General features: G+C 43.2%; 1 protein-coding gene across 27 annotated transcripts in view; it reads left to right on the top strand.

The window, feature by feature from the left end:
* The window catches only part of LOC110501269 (leucine-rich repeat flightless-interacting protein 2), an 80747-nt gene that overhangs the window by 52189 nt on the left and 8791 nt on the right, over positions 1-19767 (top strand). For 6 of the 27 annotated variants that reach the window (XM_036958531.1, XM_036958534.1, XM_036958533.1 and 3 more), the window contains 17 exons: positions 1825-1884; positions 1977-2018; positions 2459-2524; positions 2787-2852; positions 4784-4858; positions 5151-5195; positions 5570-5632; positions 6284-6361; positions 9606-9707; positions 10476-10628; positions 10822-10893; positions 11736-11906; positions 15378-15470; positions 15687-15779; positions 16069-16161; positions 16300-16447; positions 17392-19727. In XM_036958531.1, the coding sequence (XP_036814426.1) occupies positions 1825-1884; positions 1977-2018; positions 2459-2524; positions 2787-2852; positions 4784-4858; positions 5151-5195; positions 5570-5632; positions 6284-6361; positions 9606-9707; positions 10476-10628; positions 10822-10893; positions 11736-11906; positions 15378-15470; positions 15687-15779; positions 16069-16161; positions 16300-16447; positions 17392-19727 (3756 nt within the window). The remainder of the gene's footprint in view (positions 1-1824; positions 1885-1976; positions 2019-2458; positions 2525-2786; positions 2853-4783; positions 4859-5150; positions 5196-5569; positions 5633-6283; positions 6362-9605; positions 9708-10475; positions 10629-10821; positions 10894-11735; positions 11907-15377; positions 15471-15686; positions 15780-16068; positions 16162-16299; positions 16448-17391; positions 19728-19767) is intronic. The other 21 variants (XM_036958543.1, XM_036958541.1, XM_036958545.1 and 18 more) reach the window with 16 other exon arrangements.

Below are 19767 nucleotides of genomic sequence, written 5' to 3'. Positions count from 1 at the left end.
AAAATTTGGCCAAATCGGTGTCCAAAAATACCGATTTCCGATTGTTATGAAAACTTGAAGCCGACCTCTAATATTTATATCCAAAAATCTCAGTTTACATTGGCGTGTTATGTTAAGTAATGTTTTGCTTCCAAAACATCTGGTGATTTTGCAGAGAGCCACATCAATTTACAGAAATACTCATAATAAATATTGATAAAAGATACAAGTGTTATGCATGGAATTAAAGATATACTTCTCCTTAATGCAACCGCTGTGTCAGATTTCAAAAAAGCTTTACGGAAAAAGCACACCATGAAATAATCTGAGCACAGCGCTCAGGCACCAAAACAAGCCACCTGCCATGTTGTGGAGTCAACAGAAGTCAGAAATAGCATTATAAATATTCACTTACCTTTGAACTTCATCAGAATGCACTCCCAGGAATCCCAGTTCCACAATAAATGTTGGTTTTGTTCGATAAAGTCCATCATTTATGTCCAAATACCTCCTTTCTGGTTGCGCATTTAGTTCACAAATCCATATTCATGAGGCGCAGGCACTTAGTCCAGACAAAGTCTAAAAAGTTATATTACAGTTCGTAGAAACATGTCAAACGATGTATAGAATCAATCTTTAGGATGTTTTTAACATAAATCTTCAATAATGTTTCAACCGGACAATTCCTTTTGTCTTTAGAAATGAGAAGGAACGCAGCTCTCACGGCCGTGCGCATGATTTAGCTCATGGCATTCTGCCAGACCCCTTAGTCGAACAGCTCTTATTCGCTCCCCCTTCACAGTAGAAGCCTGAATGTTCTAAAGACTGTTGACATCTAGTGGAAGTCTTAGGAAGTGCAATCAGACCAAATTTACACTATCTTGGATAGGCAAAGACCTAACCTACAAATCTCAGATTTCCCACTTCCTGTTTGGATTTTTTCTCAGGTTTTTGCCTGCCATATGAGTTATGTTATACTCACAGACATTATTCAAACAGTTTTAGAAACTTCGGAGTGTTTTCTATTAAAGTTTACTAATGATATGCATATCTTAGCTTCTGGGCCTGAGTCGCAGGCAGTTTACTCTGGGCACCTTATTAATCCAAGCTACTCAATACTGCCCCCCAGCCATAAGAAGTTAACGCACAGTTAAAAACGGGGACTTTTCCAGGGACAGCTCCAGCCGGGGACAGGCCACCAAAAACGGGGACGTCACCCTAATCTAGATGCTCCTTTCCAATAAATATTGAGTGTCTTATTCTGGTGACATGATGGATCGATGCTTGACTGCCGTTTGACAAATACAAATATTCTTATCCATACTAATCTCATGTAGACTTGCCTACCCGCACTGGATCTGCGAGCTGATGGCTAGAGAGCACGTGCCAAGATCAGAGGAGGCACATTTAGCTATTTAACGCAACAGTTCTTGTGACAACTATTGGTCGAGTTGATTTGTATTCACTACATGAAAAGTGAAGCGAAAAAGTAAATCGCACACTGATTTTTATCTGCTACAAGTCAGTTTGTTGTAAACGCACCACTTGTGGGAAAAAGTGCATATTTTCTTTTTGTGGATTTTAGAATATCCACATTTAAAATCTGTTGCCATTTGGATGGAAATCTAGACACTGGGGCAAATGCAAGGTGTCTTCCTCCCATCCTGCCTTGCACGTGTTGCATTTTTTTCTGTGACATTAATTTGACATGTCACTAATTAGTGGGTGTGGCTCCACGTATACTGTTTCCATGATGTCTTTTCCCATGGGCGGGAAAGGCGTCCTGACACACCTTTACCCGCCTCCTCAATCCCCCTCTCCCATGGCTCCTCCTCACTTTCACAGGAGAAGGACAAGAAGTCCAAGAAAAAGAAGAAACACAAAGACAAACACAAAGATCGTGACGTATGTAAAGACTGTGACCTTTTTAAGAATAGCCCAAATTGAAAAATGATTGCAGTTTTGTTGCTCATTTGCATGTGTTCTGTCCCTTACAGAGCAACGGCTATGACAATGAGTACAGTGCTATATCCAGTCGGGTTAGTAGTGCCTTTTAACCTGTAGTACCTGGCTAGTGTCCAGCAGGGCGAATGGATGAATGCCAATAGGTTCAAGTGGACATGTTTAAAGTTGACTTCAGTTAAATGATTGCAGACGAAATGTGTGTGTTTTAGTACGTACGCATTGAGAGAATTTCAGGATACTGTGGTTTTCTTACCACACAATTCAGTACTGTTTGTTTCCGTATTCCTTATTCCATCAGTCCATTGTTTATATTGACAAAGGTCATTCTTGACCACATTGAACAATTCCAAGATACTTTCTTGACTGTTTCGTTTTGTTCAAATTCGGCTTCAGTGAGGGTAGTTTATGGTTATTCTTTTGCAGGCAGAGGGGTGCTTTTTAGCATGGTGTGCTGTAGTTAAGTGCCTTGCAGTTAATTAGGCTTTATCTCCCTCTCCTCTTCGCCCACTCTCAGAGCTCCAGACTCGGTGATGAGAGCAATAGCAGGGTCTCTCGCTCGTCCAGACTAGATCTGCAGCCGGTGGGTTCCCGCTCTTCCTCTTTCCCTCTCCCTCTTTCTTTTGGAGTTCTGACAATAGCCCTACTGCCTTTATTCTACCAATAAGGAACCATTTTTATATTCAATCAATTGATCTGTATAAGATTGAAAGCGGAACTTGGGGAGGTAACTCTAAGGGCTTGAATTGAGGCAAAAAAGCGGTCTGTTTGGTAGCCATCTTTGCTTTAATGTTGATGTAGACACCAGGGGTTCTCTCTCTCTCTCTCTCCTCACCCACTCTCAGAGCTCCGGACTCAGTGATGAGAGCATTAGCAAGGTCTCTCGCTCCTCCAGACTGGACCTGCAGCCGGTGGGTGTTGTGTGACTGACTGTGCATTAACACTTTGGTGTTAACTACTGAATGCTGGATCCCACTTCTGACCCCAAATGTGTTGAGTGATATGTACTGTACCAGTCAAAAGTTTGGCCACACCTACTCATTCAAGGGTTTTTCTTTATTTTTACTACTTTCTACATTGTAGAATAATAGTGAAGACATCAACAATAAGGAAATAACACATATGGAATCATGTAGTAACCAAAAAAGTGTTAAACAAATCAAAATATATTTGAAATTCTTCAAAGTAGCCACCTTTTGCCTTGATGACAGCTTTGCACACTCTTGGGATTATTTTACAATGTAGAAAATAATCCAAATAAAGAAATACCCTTGAATGAGTACATTTTTGACTGGTACTGTACATCTTACTTTATACTCACTCGACTACTAACCATTGATATCTGAAAGTCTGACACCGAGTGTTTTTTTTTTCTTCCAGTTCATCTGTTTTTTTTGTTCTTTACTCGTTAACACTGTCTTTAGAGTAGCAGCCTTTATCTTTAAATGGAGATATGTTCTCTTGTTCAGCATCTATGCCAAATGTATTTATGTCAGAAGTGTGTTTGAGTCAGCATTTTTTTTTTTTTTTTTTTATAAAAAAAAAAAAAATCACCATTGATACTCTGGAAAGACACTGTAAATTTGTGTGAATGTGAAATGATGGCTGCAAAAATAATGGTCATGGACAGACACCCCTTGAATTCATGATATACACTGAGTGTACATGACATTATGAACGCCTGCTCTTTCCACAACAGTTTGACCAGGTGAATCCAGGTGAAGCTATGATCCCTTATTGATGTCACTAGTGAAATCCTCCTCAATCAGTGTAGATGAAGGGGAGGAGACGGGTTAAACAAGGATTTTTAAGCTTTGATAGTTAAGACATGGATTTTGTAAGTGTGCCAATTCAGAGGATGAGCAAGACAAAAGATTTGTGTCTTTGAACGTGGTGCTAGGTTCTAAATAACAGGGTAAAAAACGGACGGACATCTATAAAAGCTCAAACCAAGTTTATTCACCCAAAGGGTCAGACAGCTGAAAAATACACGTTCCCATCAGCACAAATACACATACTCCAATTTAGGTGAACTCCTCCTTCCCTCTAAACATGATATATTTATTTCAAGGCAGGAAGTTTAGTGATGAGGGTAATAAATTGTTCCTTCTCCCTTAATCTGACCTGACCTGACTTCCGCCCCATTGCTCACTAATCCACATTTCTCCACCCTTATCAGTGACCGCAACCATGTGATTGCCTTTCCTTTACTCAGTACATTCCAAGGCCCTGGCTCATATCCAACATGAATTGACCCCACCATATACATTCCTTCTACAGATAACCATTAACTTTTGGTATTGAAATCCGACTGTGGCCCTTCTCATTTCCATAGGATACCTGATAATGAACAATATTTCAAGTTTAGAAGTCAGAACCCTTCAGTGGTATGGTAGTAGGTGCCAGGCCCACTGGTTTGTGTGTTAAGAACTGCAATGCTGCTGGGCTTTTCACATTCAACAGTTTTCCATGTGTATTAAGAATGGTCCACCACCCAAAGGACATCCAGCCAACTTGACACAACTTTGGGAAGCATTGGAGTCAACATGGGCCAGCATCCCTGTTCGAAAGCGTTCAACACCTTATATAGTCCATGCCCTGGCGAATTGGGGCTGTTCTGAGGGCAGAAGAGGGTGTAACTGGGTGCAAGAGGGTTTTCCTAATGTTTTGTGTACTCCGTGTACATTCTGTAGTGTTGTGTGGAGTTCCGCTGAATGGTATTGTCATTGGCCATTTGCCTTTACATCTAAACACATTTCAACTAAGGTTTCTTAGTCATTTCTGTTTCCTCTCTCTTGCTGTGTTTCTCTTTCAATCCCTCTCCCTCTTTCCCTCGTCTTAGGCATCCTATGCTTCCTCTGACCTTAACAGCAACAATGGTCTGTCCTCTTCTAGGCAACGGCTTTCTTCCTACGAGGTCTGTTCACGGCATGCACTTGCACACACCTAAACACATATACCTCAAATCCTGTATCAAAGCAATATTACCTCTCCTGAGCAGTGCACTCCCCAGATCAGTTTTTGCGGTCTTGCCAACATGTTGGCCGTGACAATTACCGTAGTAGTTGGCAAGGCGGCACATACAGATCTTGGACCAGGCTAGATCACATGGTCTTACCATTGTTGTTACCCAGGCACTGACTACAGTGTGAAAACATGTTGTGACAAGTATTCTTACCCCCTCCCTACTATACCCACACTCCATTTAGTCATCCGGGCTACTCAGCCAGATCTCCTACCGGCGCCATCACATGGTTTGTGATGCCATTCATTAGTGTGACCTTTGACCCCACCCATTATGATACTTCATATGCTACCTGTAACACACGTGTTGCTCTGCCTGTTGTCACCTGAAAGACACAGTTTTTATCACAAGATCATCTTTAAAGTAAGCACTCTAGTACTTTTTAGTTTCACAGTGTAACCAGTGGTTAAGTTCTGATGGCACTTATAGTAGCAACAATTTGCTTTCGGGTGTTTTGGATTTTACTGGAGAAGTTACTGTGCACGGAAGAAGCTATGATTATGTCACTGTCGTGTAGATGAGCGAGCATGTCTCCAAGAGCACTGCTGTGAATGTTAGGTTGTTTCAATCCTGTGTGTGTGACGTCCGATCCCACCCCTGCAGGGCTCTTTGTATGAGGACAGTCTGTACAGTGGGTCTCGACGGGTGACCGGCTCCAGCTCTCGTGTAAGACTCCCGATGCATTGTGGGATTGTGTTTGTGTGTGTATGGCAGTAAACCCATGTGTCCTAAATACGTGACATTCCCTTACTTGTAACATCTTATATCCCCTCTGCACCTAATAGATGAAATGCGGTCACTAACCTCACTGTTTGAGTACTCAACCGAAAGATTGATAGGAATATTATCGTCCGGGCCTATAATTGAGATAGTTGAGGAAATTATGTCACTAATTGCAATGCGAGTGTTTTTTAAATGAGGTTAATGTGTATGTAGGGCATGTCTGTGAGTAACTGGAATGTATATGACAGGTATGTTCCGTTCACGGTTATATTATTAGCTTTTGCATGATGTGTTCTGTTTTTCTGTCATGAGTTTTAGTTTCCAGAGTGTTTAGCTGTGTTTGTGCTGTTGTTATGACACACATTAACTTTGGTGCCTTTGGGAACTTTGGTGAGGAGTGGCTCAGTTGGTTGGAGCATGGTGCTTGCAGGTCGTGGGTTCAGTTCCCTGTGAACGTTAATGCAGTGCACTGAATAGCTCTGTTGGCTTAGGATTTCTCTACTTGTCGCCTGGTGTGCGTATGTGAGTGGGTACTGCAGACGTGCACATGTGTGTTCTTTTGCACACTGATGATGGTGTATGTGCCCTCCCCAGCATCCAGAGTACAATAGTTATCGCGGCAGCGGTTCCAGGGCGTCCTCCAGGGCCAGCTCAGCCCGTGCCAGCCCAGTGGTGAGCCCCTCTTCTCAGTCACACTGTCCAGCCATGGAGCATTGAAGTGGCACGACCCTCTCGCAAGCATTTAATCACAAACCGAGTATTCTTTTACACTGGATTAGTTATATTGTCTTAAGATTTAAAGGTGGACTCAGCGAAATGACGTTGCCAGCAGCAACGATGGAGGTCTTGATATGAGCGAGAGGTGCAACATTTTGCTCTCACACAGTTACACACAGTACCTGCCCATGTGCACGGTTTCGCTTCACGCTGTGTAGAGCATGGTGGCCAGGGCACCAAAACAGAGGAGAAGTTGAGTTTTGTGCTTCAACATTCTTAGTTGTTGCAAAAATTGACCCACAAAGCCAAAACAGTTGACATTTTAGCAAATGTATTAAAAATCTACACTGAAATGTCACATTTTAAATAAGTATTCAGACCCTTTACTCAGTACTTTGTTGAAGCACCTTTGGCAGCAATTACAGCCTCGAGTCTTCTTGGGTATGACACTGCAAGCTTGGCACATTTGTATTTGGGGAGTTTCTCCCAATCTCCTCTGCAGATCCTCTCAAGCTCTGTCAGATTGGATGGGGAGCGTCGCTGCACAGCTATTTTCAGGTCTCTCCAGAGATGTTCGGTCTGGTTCAAGTCTGGCTGGGCCACTCAAGGAAATTCAGAGACTTGTCCCGAAGCCAATCCTGCGTTGTCTTGGCTGTGTGCTTAGGGTTGTTGTCCTGTTGGAAGGTAAACCTTCGCCCCAGTCTGAGGTCCTGAGCGCTCTGGAGACGGTTTTCATCAAGGATCTCTCTGTACTTTGCTCCGTTCGTCTTTCCCTCTATCCTGACTAGTCTCCCAGTCCCTACCACTGAAAAACATCCCCACAGCATGATGCTGCCACCATCATTCTTCACCGTAGGGATGGTGCCAGCTTTCCTCCAGACGTGATGCTTGGCATTCAGGCTAAAGAGTTCAGTCTTGGTTTCATCAGACCAGAGAATCTCGTTTCTCACGGTCTGAGAGTCCTTACACTGCCTTTTGGCAAACTACAAGTGGGCTGTCATGTGCCTTTGTACTGAGGAGTGGCTTCTCTCTGGCCACTTTACCATAAAGGCCTGATTGGTGGAGTGCTGCAGAGATGGTTGTCCTTCAGGAAGGTTCTCCCATCTCCACAGGAACTCTAAAGCTCTGTCAGAGTGACCATAGGGTTCTTGGTCGCCTCCCTGACCAAGTCCCTTCTTCCTCGATTGCTCAGTTTGGCCGGGCGGCCAGCTTTAGGAAGAGTCTTGGTGGTTCCAAACTTCTTCCATTTAAGAATAATGGAGGCCACTGTGTTTTTGGGGACTTTCAATACTGTAGAAATGTTTTGGTACCCTTCCCCAGATCTGTGCCTCGACACAATCCTGTCTCGGAACTCTATGGACAGTTGCCTTGAACTCATGACTTTTTTTGCTCTGACATGCACTGTCAACTGTGGGACCTTATATAGACCGGTGTTTGCCTTTCCAAGTCTTGTCCAATCAATTGAATTTACCACAGGTGGAAGCCAATCAAGTTGTAGAAACATCTCAAGGATGATCAATGGAAACAGGATGCACCTGAGCTCAATTTCGAGTCTCATTGCTTATTTAAATGTATTTCTGTTTTATTTTTAATACATTTTTAAAAATGTCTTAACCTGTTGTCATTATGGGCTATTGTTTGCAGATTGAGGCAATTTTTTTATTTCATCCATTTAAAATAAGGCTGTAATGTAACAACATTTGGATAAAGTAAAGGGGTCTGAATGCTTTCCGAATGCACTGTAATGAACTTATGAACATGTTAATGGTTTAGGCATTGTTTTCCATGTCATTTTAAAATGTATATCCACTAAAGTATTTGTCCGTTGCAATTCAATTATACTATGACGTTGACAATTGGCTCCTGAGTTACTGATTCAGTCCACTGTTCATAAGCGGTTGATAGAGAATTGGAATGGAAACAGTAGCCGATTTGAGGCAATCGGTCACAATATCCACCATCTCAAAGGTCTTTGGTTTATGGTTGTTACTGATGATTGACACAGCATGATGATGCTGCATCATGCCATAATATACCTTGGATTTTCCCTGTGCCTTTTTGATTTGGTGTTTTGTTAGACAACCGGGATAGAAATACATACATATATAACTTTAGATAAGTACTAGGGCTGTGAAGGTCATGGAATTTAGGATGACTGTTACTGGCAAGCCAAATGACTGCAGTCACCCTAATAACCGTTCGAATAGTAAAACACAAATATATTTTTTCCTCTGTTCCTGACGGCATGTGCTGCCATAGCAATGGAATTAGTAGAACAGGCGTCCTCGTTCAAGTCAATAATGGCATAATGTGTGGACTGGCGGCAATTGCAGGTGTACCCATAGGAGCAAAGCAGGGAGCAAAAGCAGCAGGAGTACCTATCAATGTGTTATTCAACTCAACTGACATTACAGAGCCACATTCGTTAACATCATTTGAATTAACATTCTACGTTACTGTGGAATGTAGAATGTTTGCTACAACACCTCAGCTCATTTCAGAAAGGCGCAACAGAGTTTCATCACGTCGATGAGCGTCCATATTACCGCAGAAACGGACTCAACCACTCGAATAACCGGCCGTCCTCAGTCAGTCAGCTGTTCGTTCCACCCACAAAAATGTGTATATATATATACAATTTAAAATGTTATGACAGTTATTTTTATATTCCAAAACTATCTGTTACGTGGTTATACAGTAATTGTGTCAGCCCTAATAAATACAGAAATGGCATCTTTCAGACTGATATTGTTGTAACCGACAAGGTGATATCTGAGACCCAGTACAACTTCTTGCTGTACCTCATATATTTGTGTTGAGAGGTTGCCCAGAAAAGCCTATGGTTTTAATTGTCAAATCTGGGCAGATATTTTATTAACCAGTGGCAAGAATATGAAGACTAGTTGACATCTGGTATGCTGGGTCATCCTACCTTAACATATCATCAAACTTTAAGGTATTTCTTTACAGGCAGGAATTAACATGTGGGCTACTGTGTGTCCTGTTTAGTATGCTCATTACTCTATACAGCTGTAGGCTGATCCTTGTTCCGTTTAACACAGATTCTCCATTTGGCCATGATTGTGTGTTTTCATTCATAGATGTGTTTTGGTTGGAAAAGGGCAGTGTGTGAGAGGGATTCAGACAGTGCCCAACCTGAATATACTTTGTCCTATTGCGCCCCCTGGTGGGCAACTAGGATGATGCCTGCAACTCTGTGGCCAGCTTCCTGCGCAGCGCGGCAACCAGCAGTGGCCTGCCCAGAGACCTGGATCACATGACCATCCCCAATATATCGGATGTGAGTGGGGCAGCAGTGCCCGCCCAGAGTCATGCCAGGGCATGGCAGCGTGGTCTCAACTTGCATATAAAGACTGGCTTCTTCTGTGTGGAGTGGGGGGTAGACCTAAAGAGATTAATTACTGTCTGACTTGCTGTGTGAAGTGGTAGCCTGGATTGTGCTGTCAACTCCTACTGTATGGTCATTGTCACACCTGGAAGATGGGTGAGAGGAGACCTTAGAAAGTGTTTTTACCACTGAAGAGTGGTAAACAGGGGTATTAGTGAATACAAAATATGAATTGCTAATCTATAGCATGCAGGTGGATGGGTTCTTATAGATGTAGAATGGGGCTAACAATATTATGGTCTGTGTCGTGGACTAGAAGTACCATTGATACTCATATTGTTCACTTCCCATACCTAACATAGCATGCTGACTACTCTGAACAGTTTGATGGCCACATGTAACATGTTATATGTGATGGATAATAACAATGAACATTGCACGGCATTGAAGTTGAGACAGCTGTACATTTTTATAATTAGGCATGCGCTCTTAACTTACCCAGTAACTGGTGTGTTATAACATTTAAACTGCTCATGGTTTATGATTGGATGGAAAGATTACCTACTCCCCCCCACAGCTTGTGAGGGATAATGTGATTGGACAAAGTGGAGTAAGGTAAAGATGTGATGAGGACATTGAGTGTGAATCCATGGCCTTCCAGAACCTTCTCTAGGTCATGATGTTGCCCTTGTTCTAACAGTATCTCCCCGTTGTTCCCAGGTGGATGACCGAGATTACCTGGAAAAGGGATCTCGAGCCGCTTCCACCCTATCGGCAGCCACCCTCGCCTCGCTGGGCGGGTCTTCCTCCCGGAGAGAAAGTGGTGAAACGTCCATCACTGGCGACACAGAAACCTCCATACGAGAGATCAAGGTAAAGGTTACAAAAACATGGGTGTCCTAGAACCATCTTTCATCAATTCCACTCTTTAAGAGCCCATCACTGTACAGCACACCCTGCTCTGCAAGTCATTCTCTACCTATCATTGTGCTTGTCACTTCATGTGTCGAACCCTGTCGCAGCATGCTTCTGTCTCTCCTCAACCCTGCCACACTCTTCACCCCAGGAGATTCATGAGCTGAAGGATCAGATCCAAGATGTGGAGTCAAAGTACATGCAGAGCCTCAAAGAAGTCAAGGTACATTACTGGACTGACCCAACGCAACCCAGCCTGAGGCCCCGTTAATATTCATATAATTTTAGTCTTCCCTAGCTTTTGAGTTGACCAATGATAGGTTTAGAGTCTAAACTTTAAGACTACCCTACTATTAACCAATAATCGTTTTGAACTTCCTTAGAATTAACCAATGGTAGTTTTAGTCGCCAGTGTTAAAGTACCTGAGAGACTCCTTTTTAAGCAATGATTAGTCCTCCTGACTAATATTTAATGAATGTTTTAGAATTATTTTCTTACTTATCCTTTTACTATCAACTACAGATTTAGGTTTAGACTCCTACATTGCTATTAAATGGTTGCCAGAATCTTGGACCCCTCTAATTGTTTACTAAGGTGATAATGACCTATGATTTCAGACTAGTGATGTTGAAAGCCCAGATCGGCATGATAATTGACAGAATTATAACTTTATTTTCAGACTAGATGGCTTGCTTGCCTTTTCCTATGCATTTTTCAGCTTCCTTTCAAAGCAGTCAAGTTAATCTGTCCTGATTTGTCAAATTCAATAACCCCACAGGCATACAGTAGACAACTGTTGCTTGTGTCCTAACATCATTACATAATTTCCCTCTGAATACGAATTATGTCCATTGAATTCTATCCATGCCCTCCATTTTCGATCATGTTCCTGATCGTTCCTCCTAGTTGAAACCGTCAGAATGGAGTATAGAAAATGGAAGTGGCAGCGGGGTAACAATACCCCCCTTGGATATTGATGTGTCTGTGTTGGGGTCTGTGTCTTTCAGTCTGTCTGTCTGTCTGTGTTCCCATGTGCATACACCAACGGGCATCTCTTCCTATAGGATACCTTAGTGGAGGTGGAGGAGAAGTACCGCAAGGCCATGGTGTCCAACGCCCAGCTGGACAACGAGAAGAACAACCTGATGTACCAGGTGGACACGCTGAAGGACTCGCTCATGGAGCTGGAGGAGCTTCTGTCCGAGTCACGCCGCGAGTACGAAGGGAAGAGCAAGGTATGGGATACATCCGAGGGAGGGAGGGAGGGAGAGAGGGAGAGAAGGGATAGGGCCAGATCATGATAAATATACAATTACAGTAAGATGAAGGGAGAAGTTAGGCTCGAAAGAGAAAGGTGTATTGAGGAGGGCGACATTAGATGGTACCTTTTGGAAACTATAGTTGCCTATAGTAATGTAATACTGGATGATTATAAACATGAACTGTATGTACAGTGGGGCAAAAAAGTATTTAGTCAGCCAATTGTGCAAGTTCTCCAACTTAAAAAAATGAGAGGCCAGTAGGTACACTTCAACTATGACAGACAAAATGAGAAAACAAATCCAGAAAATCACATTGTAGGATTTTTTATGAATTTATTTGCAAATTATGGTGGAAAATAAGTATTTGGTCACCTACAAACAAGCTAGATTTCTGGCTCTCATAGACCTGTAACTTCTTCTTTAAGAGGCTCCTCTGTCCTCCACTCGTTACCTGTATTAATGGCACATGTTTGAACTTGTTATCAGTATAAAAGACACCTGTCCACAACCTTAAACAGTCACACTCCAAACTCCACTATGGCCAAGACCAAAGAGCTCTCAAAGGACACCAGAAACAAAATTGTAGACCTGCACCAGGCTGGGAAGACTGAATATGCAATAGGTAAGCAGCTTGGTTTGAAGAAATCAACTGTGGGAGCAATTATTAGGAAATGGAAGACATACAAGACCACTGATAATCTCCCTCGATCTGGGGCTCCACGCAAGATCTCACCCCGTGGGGTCAAAATGATCACAAGAACGGTGAGCAAAAATCCCAGAACCACATGGGGGGACCTAGTGAATGACCTGCAGAGAGCTGGGACCAAAGTAACAAAGCCTACCATCAGTAACACACTACGCCGCCAGGGACTCAAATCCTGCAGTGCCAGACGTGGCCCCCTGCTTAAGCCAGTACATGTCCAGGCCCGTCTGAAGTTTGCTAGAGAGCATTTGGATGATCCAGAAGAAGATTGGGAGAATGTCATATGGTCAGATGAAACCAAAATAGAACTTTATGGACAAAGAATGCTGACCATACCTACTGTGAAGCATGTGGGTGGAAACATCATGCTTTGGGGCTGTTTTTCTGCAAAGGGACCAGGATGACTGATGTAAAGGAAAGAATGAATGGGGCCATGTATCGTGAGATTTTGAGTGAAAACCTCTTTCCATCAGCAAGGGCATTGAAGATGAAACGTGGCTGGGTCTTTCAGCATGACAATGATCCCAAACACACCGCCCAGGCAACGAAGGAATGGCTTCCATAAGAAGCATTTCAAGGTCCTGGAGTGGCCTAGCCAGTCTCCAGATCTCAACCCCATAGAAAATCATTGGAGGGAGTTGAAAGTCCGTGTTGCCCAGCAACAGCCCCAAAACATCACTGCTCTAGAGGAGATCTGCATGGAGGAATGGGCCAAAATACCAGCAACAGTGTGTGAAAACCTTGTGAAGACTTACAGAAAACGTTTGATCTCTGTCATTGCCAACAAAGGGTATATAACAAAGTATTGAGAAACTTTTGTTATTGACCAAATACTTATTTTCCACCATAATTTGCAAATACATTTATAAAAAATCCTACAATGTGATTTTCTGGATTTATTTTTTTTCTCATTTTGTCTGTCATAGTTGCAGTGTACCTATGATTAAAATTACAGGCCTCATCTTTTTAAGTGGGAGAACTTGCACAATTGGTGGCTGACTAAATACTTTTTTGCCCCACTGTATATACAGTGCATTCGGAAAGTATTCAGACCTCTTCACTTTTTCCACATTTTGTTACTTTTCAGCCATATTCTAAAATGTATTAAATAATGTTTTTCCCTCGACAATCTACACACAATACTCCATAATGACAAAGCAAAAACAGGTTTTATTACATTTTTGCAAATATATAAAACATCTAAACTGAAATTTCACATTTGCATAAGTATTCAGACCATTTACTCAGTACTTTTGTTGATTACAGCCTCGAGTCTTCTTGGGTATGACGCTACAAGCTTGGCACACCTGTATTTGGGAAGCCTCTCCCATTCTCTGCAGGTCCTCTCAAGCTCTGTCAGGTTGGATGTGGAGTGTCGCTTACCAGCTATTATTTTCAGGTCTCTGCAGAGATGTTTGATCGGGTTCAAGTCTGGGCTCTGGCTGGGCCACTCAAGGACATTCAGAGACTTGTCCCGAAGCCACTCCTGCTTTGTCTTGGCTGTTTGCTTAGGGTCGTTGTCCTGTTGAACCTGAAACTGAGCGCTCTGTAGACGGTTTTCTTCAAGGATCTCGCTGTACTTTGCTCTTTTGATCTTTCCCTCTATCCTGACTAGTCTCCTAGTCCCTGCCACTGAAAAACATCCCCACAGCATGATGCTGCCACCGCCATTCTTCACCGTAAGGATGGTGCCAGGTTTCCTCCAGACGTGACGCTTGGCATTCAGGCCAAAGAGTTCAATCTTGGTTTCATCAGACCAGATAATCTTGTTTCTCATGGTCTGAGAGTCCTTTAAGTGCCTTTTGGCCACCTCCAAGTGGGCTGTCATGTGCCTTTTTACTGAGATGTGGTTTCCATCTGGCCGCTCTACCATAAAGGCCTGATCTGTGGAGTGCTGCAGAGGTGGTTGTCCTTCTGGAAGGTTCTCCCATCTCCACAGAGGAACTCTGGAGCTCTGTCAGAGTGACCCTGACCAAGGCCCTTCTCCCCCCTCTAGGAAGAGTCTTGCTGGTTCCAAACGTCTTCCGTTTAAAATGATGGAGGCTGCTGTATTCTTGGGGACCTTCAATGCTGCAGGAACCTTTTGGTAACCTTCCCCAGATCTGTGCCTCTACAAAATCCTGCCTCTGAGCTCTACAGACAATTCCTTCGACCTGGCTTGGTTTTTTGCTCTGACATGCACTGTGGGACCTTTTATATGGACGGGGCTATGCCTTTCCAACTAATGTCCAATTAATTAATTTCCACAGGTGGAATCCAATCAAGTTGTAGAAACATCAAGGATGATCAATGGAAACAGGGGATGCACCTGAGCTCAATTTCAATCTCATAGCAAAGGGCCTGAATACTTACGTAAATAAAGTATCTGTTTTTTATTTGTAGTAGATTTGCAAAAATGTCAAGTTTTCGCTTTGTCGTTGTTTTTATATAAAAATATTTAAGCAATTTTAGAATAAGGCTGTAACGTAACAAAATGTAGAAAAAGTGAAGGGGTCTGAATACTTTACAAATGCATTGTATGTAAATTTATATGTACGATTTTATACATGTAAAACTGTATGTTAAAAATATATATATGTACAACACACTTTGATCAAGAATCAGTTTACAGACCGAAACTGACTTCATCCACAACTACAACCTGGACCTGGATTACAACCACAAAACAGCTGTTTTGGGCCACAATGATCACTGCACATATTGCAAATCCATTAAAACATCTCCTCTGTCATTTCTCCCAGGACTTTGAGCGTGAGAAACATGCCCACGGCGTGCTGCAGTTCCAGTTCAAGGAGATGAAGGAAACGCTAAAACAGAGCGAGGAGTTACTAACAGTGAGTCCTCCAAGGCATCCTCAAAATTAAAACCCAAAGCTTGTCAGGACAGCCAAAATGACTTTACCTGTCACCTTTCAGTTTTCTTATTTCTGAACTTCCCTGTCTTCTCACCTCCATACTGATCATCTATTGTTCTCACTGCTTTCACCTTTCGCACACACTTAATTTTCTCCTATTTATTCCATCACATCTTCCTGCGTTTCCGCTGTCCAGGAGATCCGTCAGATGCGTCTCAAGCAGGACGGCTTTGTTAGGGAAATCTCTGACCTGCAGGAAACCGTGGAGTGGAAGGATAAAAAGATTGGGGTATGCCCTGTGAACTCTAATCCATTCATTTTGTTAGTACATGTTCAATTTGATAGCATTTGGTGGATGCAAACGGAAATCCCCACACATACTTGTGTTGTGTTCACCTGTGTTGTGGTGTTAAAATACACTTATTTACTTAGGCAGAGAAGTTGATGCTAGCTAAGTGCATGAATGCTTGATACTGTATACTGCTCCTTCACTTTCTCTCTGCTCACTTTCACTTCACCCATATCTATCTTTGTTCTTTACCTGCGCTTCCACCTCCCCTACTGGGGGAACTGCTCAGGCCTTAGAGCGGCAAAAGGAGTATTCGGATGCCATCCGAAATGAGCGGGATGAGCTCAGGGATGAGGTGGTCCAGCTGAAAGACATTCTGAAGGTATTTAGTCCTTTCAAGGGAGTCGGAGCTCGGAATATGCAACGCTGGCCTCTTAAACAGGGTTTCTCTATTGTAGTTATAATGCACTGTTGTGAAACTCTTAAGCCTCTCATCAGTTTGTGTTCATGTCCTGCCCAGAAACATGGAATTGTCCTCACACCTGACCTGACTGCCAATGGGGAAATGCTGGAGTTGGGAACTGAAGGGTCAGCCAGTGGAGATCCAGCTTCTCAATTGGCTCAGGACTCCCAGACGTCGCCCCTGGAAGGGGGGAACAGCATGCTTGGTAAGCACCATTACTGGACAAAGATCGCTACATGTTGTAATCATCTCCTGCTTACCTCATAGCTTTGCCAAATTATAGCTAACTTCTAAGCTCAAATCAGGCCCACACCTGATCTAATGCAACCCTGTAGACTCAACCTGAGTTTGGTTGACTGACATAGAAGTTAGTCGCAGAAGAAGTCCAAAACCTAAGCTTTCTCCACTGATTCTCCTCCCAACCCAATGCAACCCTTGCACTTGATGCATGTTAACTAATCCATGCATCTGAACCATGATTTAAAGCAGATGGTGTAAACACCCTTGTTTTGGTGCCAAAATGTGTATCCTACCTAGTAGTTTAATTTTGAGGTAAGTCCAGGGTCATTAGGCTGATTGCTTTGGCGAAATTATGTTGACCTTGTGTTTTGTCTATTATAAACTCTTTACTTCAACCTGATAAATGTCAATGGTGTTTGAAGTGTTTGCTGTGGTGTTATAGTTGGTTGGTGTTTACACCAGATCATTACACGGATCACAATCAATAAATCCATTAATTGGTCTATTCAATGTAGGTTGTCGATTTTATTTTTTGTAAATGATTAGGAAAAAATGTTTTGTTTGTGTTAAGTCACAAACCTGTCAATTTCTGGCCAGTCCCAAAGCAATATAACACTACAGTAGACATTTCAGAGTTTAAGATTTGCAGCTTGCCAAGGTGCCTCTGACCTGCTCATCTGCCTTGAAGATTAATCTGGGATCAAGGTTTTGTTTGGTGCTCTCCTCTTCTTCCTTTTCCACCTCTTCCATGCTGGTTTGATTTTTACCCAATTCTTTCAAATTACGCTTTGCGCTAATTGGCCCAGGTTCAACTGGCAGATCTTGATCATCAGAAAAATGTTTATTTGAAACTCCAAGCCACAGTGTTTGGCCTATTTCACCCTCATGGTATCCCTCATGGTCTCCTAGGCAGAGCTCAGGAGACGGAGTTGGGAAGTAGAGGAGATAAGGTGGTGGATCCAGGAAGGTCCAGGCAGCAAGAGGATACACACGAGGAGGAGGCTCAAGAGAACCATCTGACCTCGCCCACCCCCTGTAGCCTTGTTGGTGTTTCTGAAACAGAAACATCAAGGGAGGCTCAGCCATTCTCGCCCACATTGGGGGAAGAGGTTGAAATTGAAGGCAGTGATGTCAGCAAAGACTCTGACAATGGCATACCAGTAGTAGAGTTCAAAAGTGGACCGGTCTGTGATTCTGAGGTACTTGTGGTTGTAACAGGTCCTGAGGAAGAGGTTACAGTAGCGGGGGAGGGGTATGAAGCAGCAGGTGTAGAGGGGACACGGCAAGGCAGAGTAGAGGTTGCAAGCGAAGGGGAAATGGGAATAAAAAATGACAAGGCAGATGAGGCAGAGACCAAAGTTGTCAAGAGCAGTGACGACACCAAAGAGACATCCTCAAAAGAGCCTACCTCAGAATATGGTGCAGCAGCTGAACAAGGGAAAAACGAATCGAGTAAAGACGTGAAATGTTTAGACTCATATCCTCTGCCTAGGGAAACCATTGAGGACACCATGAAAAATGGCACACAGCTTAGCCAAGGGACAGACCTTGATACTAGTAAGAGCCCAATCAAATCAAACCCGGAGCCTCAGAAAACAAAAAAGGTGGAAGCGTTACCAGAGATAACTGACCTGCAGCCACCGACCCAAGCAGGCAACAAGAAGAAGAAAGGCAAGAAGAAGAAGGGAGAGACACAAAGCGATGTAAAGCAGGAAGACCATAAGAAGAGCACAACAGAAACGTGTGTAGTCTCCATGACAAATGGCACACAGATTAGCCTAGGGACAGACCTTGATACTCCTAAGAGCCCAGTCGAATCAAACCCTGAGCCTCAGAAAACAAAAAAGACATGTGTGTTGCCAGAGACCACTGACATGCAGCCACAGTCCCAAGGAGGCAAAAAGAAAAAGAAAGGCAAGAAGAAGGGAGAGAAACAAGGTGATGAAACGCAGGGAGATAAGATGAGCACAACAGAAGAGGATGTGGTCTCCACCCCAAGCGATAAGGAGCCAGTAGAGGCGGTAGGAGAGGGGGTTATCACAATAGAAACACAGCGAGAGGAGGGGACCAGTAGTTCACCAGATCGAGAGCTCCAAAGCCCTGAACAAAAAGCACAAACCATTGCTGAGGGACTGAACCTGAAGGAAGAACAACTAGAAGAAGACCGAGTAGAGCCTACCATTGAAGTATCTCTGACTGACCAAGCTAAGAGTGAGGAAGTTGTCTCAAAGAAGAAAAAGAAGAAAATGAAAAAGGACAAACACAAATCTACAATGGAATCAGAGAAATCAGAAGGCGAGATATCAGTATTATCCCTTGAGTCCAACATTGGTATTGCTGATCCTGTTGATCACTCCAAGTTTATAACCAGCACTTATAACCCTATGGAGGAATTAGAATCGACAACAGATACTGGTACCCAAAAGGACGAGTCAGGGTACACAACCAACCCTGATAACTTTGGAGACTTTTTGAACTCTTCAGCTGACCCAAAATGTCCATTGGACTCGAAACAGTCCACAGCTGGGAATTCAAACAAATTCAAAGAGGAAGATGCAATCAAGGTCTCGGTTGAAGAGGAACAAACAATCCAAGACTCAAAGGAACAAGGGAATAACTTTCACAGTCCCATCGTCTTAAGACCAGAGCTCAAGAAGAGCGTGGAACCTGAAGACCTTATCTTCCATGATGGTGTCACTACTCACCCAGACCAGGCTAACGAAAATGCAACACAAGACCTAAAAGAGGCAGGTCAGGATAAACCAAACGGGAGCCCAGAAGAGCGTAAAAATGCACTTGAACATGAAGACACTTCAATGGCAATGCCAGCAAATGTAGAGGAATGCAACAATTCAGCAGATGAGAAATGTTGTAGCATATCGCTTGACCGCAACTGCCCTGCTGCTGACACCATAAGACTGCCTGAACAATTGGTGGATCTACCTGGTTGTCCAGTCACTGACAGGCACTTGTATGAAAACAACAAGCCAGAAACACTTGATGCAGAAGAGGCATCAAATGGAGGGATCTCTACAGAGACCGAGCTGAATGATGCAGAAGAGGCATCAAATGGAGGGATCTCTACAGAGACCGAGCTGAATGATGCAGAAACACTTGATGCAGAAGAGGCATCAAATGGAGGGATCTCTACAGAGACCGAGCTGAATGATGCAGAAACACTTGATGCAGAAGAGGCATCAAATGGAGGGATCTCTACAGAGACCGAGCTGAATGATGCAGAAGAGGCATCAAATGGAGGGATCTCTACAGAGACCGAGCTGAATG

Source organism: Oncorhynchus mykiss, chromosome 22, assembly GCF_013265735.2.
Source record: "Oncorhynchus mykiss isolate Arlee chromosome 22, USDA_OmykA_1.1, whole genome shotgun sequence".
Lineage (NCBI taxonomy): Eukaryota > Metazoa > Chordata > Actinopteri > Salmoniformes > Salmonidae > Oncorhynchus > Oncorhynchus mykiss.
This window is presented reverse-complemented; position numbering and strand designations above follow the sequence as displayed.